Source organism: Pholis gunnellus (genome assembly GCF_910591455.1).
Source record: "Pholis gunnellus genome assembly, chromosome: 1".
Lineage (NCBI taxonomy): Eukaryota > Metazoa > Chordata > Actinopteri > Perciformes > Pholidae > Pholis > Pholis gunnellus.
The window spans coordinates 12,442,754-12,453,877 of record NC_136528.1 but is presented as its reverse complement, the minus strand read 5'-3'; the positions used below and the strand labels follow the sequence as shown (position 1 = coordinate 12,453,877).

The following is an 11,124-nucleotide window of genomic DNA, read 5'->3' as shown; positions in this document are numbered from 1 at the left end:
TGTTGATTTTCTTAAAGAAATGGGTCAGTACAATTTGGGGAAATAAATTAGCTATTAAAAAAAGGACACAACAGACTTGCATAACAACTTAACTTTTTCAAAGCAACTTAATTAAAACACGGTCAACATAACAGGGTGGCCGCGGGGTCATGGACACAACAACCAATAGACATTTAATTCACAGCAGACATCTCATGTCATGTCAGGTGTCATCATCAACAACTACTGCATTCCATTCAGAATATCTACTTTCAATGTCCCTCGCATTAGTTCCGCTTGTGCTTTGTCTGCTGAGTCAAATGTCTGCTGTTAAAAACATGTATTCATTGTAAAATAAATATTTGTTCTTTCTTTCTTCTTTCACAAAATACAAAATAGAGTAACTGCGCTTACGGTTTGATTGACAGCACACCATGGTTACATCAGCTAGTTTTTCCATGTCACGTGATGGAAGAACCAGCGAATCAAATATGAGACGTTTATCCTGTAGACCAATAGGAATCCGTAGCCATGCACCGAAACGCCCCATCACTACGTTAGATTGAACTCTGGTTTCTGTGTCTGTCAAATTATTTAGCTAGCCGATGTTAGCCAGTTAGCCGGTATGTCACTTAAAGTAATGACGAACAGCTGAGCAGTTTCAGCGAAAATTACACCGGGACACACGTTAACATCTCTGTGAAAAGGGTATTTTACAGCTTTCTGTCAAATACGGTGAGTTACATCACTAAGTTTTTGTCTTGCAAGGTTTAAATTTAAGAAGTAACGTTAGTCATTTTGTTGGCAACGCTAAAGGTAGCATTGCAAGCTAATGCTATATATATAATGTTAACCTCAAATGAGTTCAGTAAACGGGTGTGACAACGTCATTGTGTGGATATTAACTAGTCTTAGGCTTTGCACGAGTATTTAGTTAGAATTTAAGCTGTACGGTAACGTTAAGTTAGTTAGTTTTACGTCACCCACATAATGTAGGTGTATAGGGTTTGCTAACGTAACGTTAGCACTGTTATGGCGAATGATACGATAACTCGATATCCTGTCAGAAATGCCACGATATTAATAGCATGTTTTATTGCAGTTTTAACACAGGTCTTTTGTGCTTTCACCCTACCTTAGTTAGTCCGCTACACAACCGAATTTTCAATCGTCGATGGTAGTAAAACTGCTAGCATACTTCATGAAACAGCCAAGTTAGCACAAAGCTAAGCTATCCCAAACAAGACTCCCATCTTCACTGAGTCAACGTTATAACGATAGTTGTTAACCCTTCCCACATTGTACTCCATCAGCACTTATACATATTGCTTTAGTGTTGGCTAGATGACATGAGATCAGTTTGAAGTACTTGATTGTGTGTTTACAAAATGTTTGTGTGCATTCGACCTGAACTACAGCAGCAGTGACTTGTTTAAAGTGTCTTTATTTCCCCCCCATCACAGTAGCGGATGGCCCGGACAGCACCTGTCGTGGGACCGACATAGAGAGAGGGACACCATTCTGAACCTCTGAATGAGTAATGAACTTAAACCCCTTCTGGAGCATGTCTGCCAATACGAGTCGAAAGGTAAAGTTAAACACATTGAACTGTAATGTGTTACATAATGTTCATATGACGGGCTAGACATTGAACTTATTTTCATTTTTATTAACATGGTAGCTATGAAAGTATGCATCATACTTTCACTATCCAAATAATACTCATGTTATTTTATATTGATGAATATATATTGATCATATGCTGACAATGTTGTCCCCGAGAACTTAGCAACATGGACTAGCGGAGCCAGGTAATCGAACCTCCAGTCCTCTGATTGAAGGACGATCCTATCTCTCTATCTCTATCTATCTATCTATCTATCTATCTATCTGTGTCAACAACACTCGGCACATATGAAGAATTTCATTTTAAGTTTAGTTAATAGTGTTTCTTTTGAGCAACCTTTTATTTGTTAGAGGTCTTCGTCTGCACATGTTTCCACTTGTATTTATTTTCCTCGGAATCTCAACAAACTGGAATTATGAATACTTCAGTTTAGAGTGTTCTACTCATTTTTGGAAAGAACATTTTGGCTAATTTCTTCAAATCAAATATAAATATGACTGAAAACTGTATTTTGTTGATGAGAACCCACTCTCTCTCAGGTTACCAGGAAGCATTACTTGTGTCAGTGGTTTAGTACAGTAAGCTAGTGCCAGACTGAAGGTACATTTTAGCATGCTGGTGAAACCCAGGTGAGGAATGGAGGAGGTGTGACGTGACTTGTTTTTTTTCCTGCCTAGTCAAAGGAACATTTCAAACATGTGGTCAAGTCTGACTTCAACAAATGTAGAGGCGGAATCTGTTGCATCAGCACACTATTCACTGCAAACATTCCCGGCATACTGGTTGTAATCATCATCCTCGGCATTCGTTGTGGCCTCCTGATGCTGTTTGCTCGATGTGAGCGGTGACACTGTACTGTAACTACTCGTATCATTCTGAACAGCATCAGTAAGATACAGTGATAGCTCTACTTGGAAGTGCTTGTACTCGTTTACACATTACTTCCTGATAAGCTGCACACTAGACCAGATGGGCAGTGTGACCTGAGATGTTGGTCACAGCACATTGTTAACTGGTCAACTGTGTAATGGCTCAAACGATATCCTTCCTTTTTTTTTTTTTACAGCTGATGTGTTAAAATTCCTGTTATATTTGTCATACCAAACAGCAGAGACCTGACGGCGAGGAACAGAGTGGGCACGGTGATCAGAGAGCCAGCCCAGCCCGGCTGCCCTTTGGCAAAAAGCAGCTTCCACCCATTCCTAAGAATGCAGCCCCCATTACCAAGCCTGCGTCAATGGGCACCCCAGCCCAGTCAGCCAATGGCACACACGCTTCATATGGCCCCTTTTACCTGGAGTACTCTCTGCTGGCTGAGTTGTAAGTATTGGACCTAGTCTGTATTACATTGGGTTCAAAGGATCTCTTCAGTTTGATACCCAAGAAGAAAATAAGTTCCATGCATGTTCCTCTTGCTTTTGCATTGATCTGACTTCTTGCCATGTGACCTGCAGCACACTAGTGATTAAGCAGAAACTCCCTGGAATTTATGTCCAGCCGTCCTACAAGTCGGCACTAAGTAAGGACCTTCTTTTTGAAGTTCATACCTTTTTCATATTTACACTAATACTATGTGGCTAATTTAAAACTAAGCGTTGTGTTTATTGACAGTGGTTGTTTCTGCATGATTCATGCCTGTGTTGATGGAAGTAAAGATTCTTAAATGCCACGTGTCTCCCACTGTTTAGTGTGGTTCGGGGTCATATTCATCAGACATGGCTTGTACCAGGATGGAGTCTTCAAGTTCACTGTGTATATTCCAGATAACTATCCAGATGGAGAGTGTCCTGTAAGTATATTGTACTTTGTTCTTTACAAATATATATTTTCTAGCAGGAGAGGGGTTATTTTGTGCATCCAATCATATAGTATTTGTGCGAATGATGATGATTTCTCCAGGTCGGCAAAACTTTAGAAAAAAAGAAAACATCTCAAACTGTCATTTGGAAAAGCCCTCAACCGTCTGTTCCTTGTGCTTTGTTTCAGAAACTAGTATTTGACATCCCAGTCTTCCATCCTCTTGTTGACCCTGTGTCTGGAGAGCTTGATGTCAGAAGAGCGTTCACTAAATGGAGGTATGCTCGCTGATTTTACACATTTGCAATTGACTCTAGTTTTTTTTAAGTAATAACTAAATTATTAGTTTTGTGTACTAAATGCCAGCACCTCCTCCCCGCTGAGCCAGTCCAGCTTGGTCGGTGCTTCTCTTCGGTAGTTTACTCAGCTGGACATTTTCTGCAAAGTTTTTTTTTTATTTTTTTTAAGTGGAACAAAATTTTGGAAACAAATTTCGGATGGTGTTCAAATGAGTCAGAAAATCTTGAAATATTCCCCTTTATTTCATATTTTAACACAAGGTTATGGATGTAACTACAATTCTATGATGCTAGGGTGTTTACTTTTAGTGGAGTATATCTTTTTAAGGGGATCATCATGCACCCATATTAATGATGTTGTCCATTCCTTGTATTGTGTTCTCGTAGACGGAACCACAACCACATTTGGCAAGTCTTGATGTACGCTCGTACAATCTTCTACAAGATCAATACCACGGAACCACTCAACCCAGAAGCGGCTGTGCTGTGAGTGTCCGAGCCTCCTTTCACTTGTTTTATCCTCATGTAAGAAATGTAAAAAGCAGCATAAGAACAGGTGACTCAAATTGTATTAATGATGATTGCTCAGTTCCATCAAGTGTACCAGTGAGCCAACATTCACAACACCAGGACCTTCCAACTAGCTCACCTAAATGGAATGCTGTCGTTGCTAATGTTATCAACTACACCTGTGATTTTCCTGATGACATGACGAAACGTCTGCTGTCAAATACAATAACGTGCCAGTTTATTAGGCACACCTAGCTTAAGTGAATGCAGTCTAATGCAACAGTCCTACAATAGATCATACCTCCATGAAGGTTATAATCATCAAACTGTTTTAGAGAAGTTTTGATTCAACTGTACAGTCCTTTTGGAGACTACGTTGCTGTTGAATTGTATTATATAGAGTTGTTTCTGTTATTTAGCCATTGATTTAAATGGCACACAATTCGGCAGCAGCATCACAATTTATTTGTTGCTTTTTACCATAGAAAGTGAAATTGTGTACAGGCATTTAGCATGAAATTCAAAAAAAGTAAATCTCTACTCTAATAAAAAGAGACCAGGATCTCCAGTCTTCATTTGTCTGCTGCAGCTTTCCACGTGTCTCTCTGTTATTTCTTGGCAGTTCATATTGCAGAGCCACATGGCAACAAATATGTTTGGATTTGCTTTTGGCTTTAGTTATAACCCATGTGTCATAAAGCATTACTTCTTTCTTAAATTTCAGATATGAGAAGGATGTGCAGTTGTTCAAAAGCAAAGTGGTGGATAGTGTGAAATTATGCAACAGTCATCTTTTTGACCAGCCCAAGATGGATGATCCGTACGCAATAAGGTTGGTAAACAGTCCCCTTTTTTTTACATTAAACAACAATAAACACGCAGTGTAAAGCTCACGTTGCAACTCTTATCCGTTTGACAGTTTTTCTCCATGGAACCCAGCTGTTCACGAGGAAGCAAAAGAGCGGATGTTCACATACAAAGTACGTTTTTAAGAAATCTACAAGAGTTAACTGTCTCTGATTGTATATGAGCAAGAATTAAAACCGAAAGGTTTTGGGTTAAGCTACAGTATGAGCTACACGTCTTTTGATTGGTTAGAGCTGTTCCAGATGTGTAACTGCTGTCTTGCCTTTGTTGCTCCAGAGACGGCCTGAGGACCCCCACAAGGCAACACAGGTGTCCGGGCTGTCCTGGGTGAAGCCTGGATCGACGCAGCCCTTCAGCAAAGACGACGGTCCTCCCCAGAGCTGAGCCTGCACCGTCCATGCAGCCGCCACTAGAGGGAGGCCCACGCATCGGCTTCATCGGCTCGCCTCAGCTGTTTCATGTGAACTGGATCCTTGAAACAGTCGGGAGAATGTTAAATCTCCACATTATTGCTCAGCTTTAAAGGCGTTGTAGGCATCTCCTCGAACAGCTTTAGAATAAGGAATCAAAGTTTGTATTATATGTAAAGCGACGATGACAAATGGATGTCCCAGCAACCTCATTTTAGGCTGTGATGCAATCAAAGAGCTTTGTCAATTAGATTTTCAGAAGCGTGCACATCTTGGGCTCAGTGATACAACATACTGTCCCAAAAAGTATGAGCGAAGCATTCATACGGTAAGTATAGTGGACTACATGATCTCTAGTCTACCACTTGTTGAAAATTGGCTCAGGACTGTTTTATTTGTCAGACTTGGAATGTTGTCAGTCACAGATGTGTGAATGAATCCTCATGAGCACCCCCCCCCCCCCCCCATTTACCAATTACATTGACATGACATGTTTGTTATTGGACAATGATTTCTTCTTAATCCTGCTGTGTAAACGCTATGTAAGACGATAACAAAAAGCAGAGAAGGCAAGTATGGTTTTAAATGAGATGCTAAATATCTAAACTCGTGTATTTTATTTTGTCTGGTTTTAAATGATTTTGAATGTTTTCTGTACCTTGTTGGCTGTTGGTTATTAAAGGTCTGGGTTGTAAATAATGGATGCTGTGCTAAGCTTTGACTTTTAGAGAAGTGTGTGCATTGATGCTTGGATTTTCTAATTTGATTATTTTTTGGTTTGCAAATGTTACTTAAGCTTCATTATAGATCTTTTCTTAAAAAGTCGTTGCAGAATTCCCACATAAGTCTGAAGGAAAATCAGAAATGTATTTTGATAAGGTTTAGTTATTAACTAGCTTCTGAGTTTTGTCCAGGTTCAAGAATACTCTCTTTTTTTTTTCCATTGTGCCAGATACATGTTGTGTTTTATGTAATGTCTTCATCTATAAAGGGCTCTGGCTTAATTTTAGTAATAATGCCCAGACACTTTCAATATGCAAATATTGTAAATGTAAGGGTGTGGGATGAGGATGGTATTTTTAAAGTGTGTGGGAACCCCAGAAGGAAATTACTGTATCAGAATAGCAGATATGGTGCTGAACCCCGTTAAATCTATTTATAGCTGCTGTGAAAGGCAAAGATGGGAAAGTTTCAGTGCTCTTCACACACTGACATTTGGGCGTTGGACCTCTTCATACGTGTGAGTTTCAGTGTCTTTCATACAGACCCATTCTCCTGCTCCGGTTTGTGAAAGGCATAAATGACATGAGGTTTAAATGCTTTTCTTTGAAATCAATAAACTGATCCAAAAAAACTGAATGTTTGTTTTTGCACTGGGGGGAGGGGGACTGGTTTTACTTACAGCAAGCAATTTGTAATACCTGATGGAGAGCAAACATATGCTGTTCAGACATTTCTGGAATAGGGGGTAATGATTATTTTCAAGGCACATTAGTATGTGAGCTACACGAGTGATGTTTTCACTTGTAAACATCTGTACAGTAGGAGTGGTCACTGCTGTCACATCTGCTTCACCCATATCCAATTCCACATTTAGGCTACTTGAGACAACTGCACAAAGTATTGTTGAATCATCAGCATGAAGATATTCTTTTCTGATTTGTACATAGTTTATTTTTTTAATTAATATTAAATTGATCTTGCAGAATTCTTGGGGCCACTGGCAAAATCAGGACATTTCTATGAAATTAAATACGAATTGGATAATGTCAATATGGGCGCACTATTTATTGAGGACCAGTAGCCCACACGTCCAGATTGGAACAGACTTGATTTCAGTATTTTGCCCAGTCAGCCACCAGAGGTCAACATTTACCCACAGTGGAGAGCAGCGCTCCCACCCATGTCATCTTCGCGTTGTGGAGAGACTCCGGTGCATGTGCGAAAGTGAAACCTCTCCGGATTGGCTCTGGCTTGTGCGCGGCCATCTTATGCACTCTGTCAACATGGGGACTTTACGCACGAAACCACGATTTAATCAGCTGCTTGCCGGAGCCGGTTGAGTGCGGCACCGCACCAAAAGCACTTGCGCCTCGCGAACCGGTTCTTAATTTTACGCGTAAAGGTGCAATTGAGCCAAATTGTCGGCGCTCCAATCAGAGAGGAGCTTACTAATATGCAAATGAAGCGTTATCACGGTCACGTCAGCAGCAGCAGTAGAGCCGCTGCGCCGTGGTCGCCAGCAGGAGTACAACTAACAACACAGTCACAAGTTCGCCCGAAAAACACTCTTTGTACATCGACGTCTGGAGTTAAACTTTGGCGTTCGTTTCAGGTAAGGAATCACACTTCTTCGTGTGGTTTTTTGAGAGGTGTTTCGGACTCGAGAGGTTCCGTTTCATTCAGTGCGAGGAGCTGTCAAAATCGCGTACGGTCAGTGGGGCTCGCCTCAGCTGTCTGATGACACACCGCCTCGCTGAGTGGGTATCTTTCACCGGTGGAAATAAGAACGTGACCAGCAGGCAAACTTGTCCGCAGCAGTTTTTCCGCGAGTTTGCAGTTGAAATGGCGAGAATCTAGTACTTTGTCACAGTTTTGCCGGGTTAAATGAGAAATGCGCGTGGCTTCAAAGTAGCGTTCTTGGTCGCGGTGGTCCTGAACTGACAGCGACGAGCCGGGCTTAGTCAGCACCGCACTTATATGTGGACCCGGTAACTGTTAGCAGGGGGGCGGGGGGGAATAAGTCGACAGTTTTATTAGAAATTAAAACAAAAAAAGTCCGTCGAGGGGTAACACACTACTTGTATTACCACGGACACCATCACTGTCGACCTCTTCATCCATCTCCGGCCTCCTCCTCCTCCTCCTCCTCCTCCTCGTCCTCCTCCTCCCCCCACCACCCCTCCTCCTCCTCCGCGTTGAAGCGTCACGACACCTTTTTTGAATCCTGTGGTTTTCCCAAAGTGGAGGTTTTTGTGGGAGCACGTGTGACCGACTCAACGGGCCGCGGCTACCCAATTTGAATCCAGAATCAAATGCCCCCCCCCCCACGTGAATTACATTTTAGCGAGGAAATTCGTTGCTTTTTAAACATTGTCGCCTCGCCGGCTTATCAAACAAACCGCGTTCACGGGAGCTGGAGCCATTGCTAGCGGGCTGAAGATGAAGAGGATGCTGGGACTTCAGAGGTGAGCCCCGCTGTCTGTTTTAATGAAAGCAAGACTTCTTAATAAACTTAGCGAAGCTTCGGGGAAAAAACGCGACGAACGTGTCGCCGACTGTTAACTTATCGTTACAGGCTGCACGTTAAAACATTCGACGCGCTTTGGAATTAAATGCGCTTTCGGTCGCAGCAACGTTTGAACGTTGGGCTACTTTGTTTCCTAACGCATTGCCCTTCGGGTAATATCGCCGCACTTTTGATGTTTTTGCAACAAGTTGTTGTTTGGATGTTGTTCGACTGAGGTGCGCAGAAATGGCCAGATTCAATGGCGACCTCGGGGAAGTTATGTACACGGAGTTCTTGTTGATATTCGGCATGAGTTGCACGTGCCTGGATGGTGCTTACGACGTCATGATTATGAAGGAAACAGCTGGAAGGCGATTTAGGTTTAGGGGATTGGGTTTCTGTCTCGTGGCCAGATTGGGGGGTGTTTTTAAAGGTTAGCAGTAGCTCGGCTAGCAGGCTCAGGAACATGCTGCATGGTACATGAGAAAGATGATATGAAGTGTATACTTTACAACAGATTACTGTTGTAAATCCATCTTGAATGGACTGCTTCATTTGCCTCAGCTTTCAACTTGGTTTTCACTGTCTCTGACTTACTTTGAATGTCTCCTACAAGATAATAGGCTGTGTTAGAGAATCATTTTTTATAAAAACACAAATTGGTAACATTTTCATTAAATGAAAGGACACAAGCACACTTCTACTTCACTACATTGTCTTGTGTTTGGCACAGACTCATTAGTGTCACCCCAAATGATTAGTGCACATCCTAAACAAGTATCATTATCATCAAATCCTTCGATACATTGAAACCTCTTTCTACGAGGATGAGAGATGGTGTAATTATCACTTCTTTTTATCTTAAACTGCTGAAATGTGCGAATTATGCACATTTTCCTTATTCGCTATTGACAGTAATTTCACATGCCTCGTGTTTCGCTTGATGTGAGACAATGAGTATGTTGTATATTAAGAGTTAGGCATTCAAAGATGCTTAAAAAAAAATGATGCTTAAAAAAAACAACCACTGGGAATATCTCGTATCGGGACTATCACATGATTCCCCAAATGAACAGGATAGTAAACCACAGGAGTGCAATTAAAGTTGGAGGCACAACCCAAATTGTCAGGAATAGCTTAGTGCTTCTGTGAACAGATTTTTATTGGGACTTGTTGACGGTGGTCGTGTGTGGGGAAAGTGATGATATACAAGTGCCTGGTGGTACCACAGCGAGCCCCGGAAAGGAACTTTTAGCTTTGGTACTGCTAGAGCGTTTTCCTACCTCTGTTTGTTCCGCTTATGATTTAACTTTGGTTTAGGCTTCTTGTTTTTAGTCATTTGATTTACTTTCACCATATTCTGAATGGACCTGCGAATTCAATCAACTAATGTCAGTTGAGACATTACACCTCAACAAAATCACCTTTTAACAACATAGCCTAAACATTGAAAGATTGCCAGCTAGACTCACGTTTGGTGTAAGACCTCAGGCTTGTGGCTTCGGTTTGTCAAGAGAATCCTGACAATATTTGTCTTTTTTAAATTAGCTCGCATACTGTAGAAGTATAATTTTGTATGTTGCCTGGTGATGTGCTTTGGGATTTAAGAAAGTTTAGCCCCTTATTTATGAATTTGCCACTGTGGGCACGATGTCCACCATTGCAGTGTAATATATATATATATATATATATATATATATATATATATATACTCACTTTCAGAGTAAGTCACTTTTAGTGATTTATTTGACCTTTTGATTACACATGTCATGTGTGTTATTTGCGCCCGTCACAGTTGGTTATGTCTTAGTTAACGCCCATTGTATTTAAACGAATGGTGTACTGATAACCCCACTTTCCTATATGTTTAGCCACTTCTCAGCCTGACTGTCATTTGACATGTATGTCGGCTAATTAAACGATAACTATCTCCACAAGTTGGACGGAGACACTGGTGAAATGGCCGCGCTTGTTTGTGCTTTTTGTGTGCCTGCCTGTGTGCACAGCAAGTCAGCATATAATGACTGACCTGGGTAGGCTTCCGTCATCTTCCGCTGGTCTGTGGTTGCAAAACACTCACACAAGCTCTCAGCACCTCATCTGCCTCTGTCCCTAGCTGTTGAAATTCTATCAGCTGTTTGCACCTCCCACACATTCTGCAGTAGCAGGGCAGGCGGCTTCGTTGGTTGTAGTTGTGTGTGTGTGTGTGTGTGTGTAATAGGGGAGGGGGTTCGTGAAGAGGCACCTGCTGGTGGCTGCACCAGCTGCTTTGCTACACACATGAAAGGCGTTATCCCCCAGACCCTTTTGACCGAGACCATTACCTGCCTTTTGAAAGCTTTTTTTTTTTTTTTTTTGACACTGAGTGGGCATTCATCCAATTGTACTAGCCTCCAAGCATGTATT

The 11,124-nt window shown here is 41.6% G+C and overlaps 2 protein-coding genes across 5 annotated transcripts in view; both read left to right on the top strand.

The window, feature by feature from the left end:
• The first annotated feature begins 579 nt into the window (after positions 1-579).
• Positions 580-6,829, top strand: aktip (akt interacting protein). Of its 2 annotated transcripts, none has more exons than XM_079164976.1 (10): positions 580-714; positions 1,443-1,567; positions 2,718-2,926; positions 3,061-3,125; positions 3,295-3,395; positions 3,593-3,681; positions 4,090-4,188; positions 4,937-5,044; positions 5,132-5,192; positions 5,356-6,829. In XM_079164976.1, the coding sequence occupies exons 2-10, from the start codon at positions 1,520-1,522 to the stop codon at positions 5,461-5,463; spliced, it is 888 nt and encodes a 295-aa protein (XP_079021102.1). In that variant the 5' UTR covers positions 580-714; positions 1,443-1,519; the 3' UTR covers positions 5,464-6,829. The 2 variants fall into 2 exon arrangements, with proteins under 2 accessions (XP_079021102.1, XP_079021101.1); XM_079164975.1 differs by having other exon boundaries at positions 2,715-2,926.
• An 899-nt stretch (positions 6,830-7,728) lies between these two features.
• The window catches only part of chd9 (chromodomain helicase DNA binding protein 9), a 64,807-nt gene continuing 61,411 nt past the window's right edge, over positions 7,729-11,124 (top strand). For 2 of the 3 annotated variants that reach the window (XM_079167354.1, XM_079167352.1), the window contains exon 1: positions 7,729-7,824. The gene's annotated coding sequence lies outside the window, so the exon portion shown is untranslated. Of the gene's footprint in view, positions 7,825-8,649; positions 8,678-11,124 lie in introns of those variants that run through there. The other variant, XM_079167353.1, reaches the window with a different exon arrangement.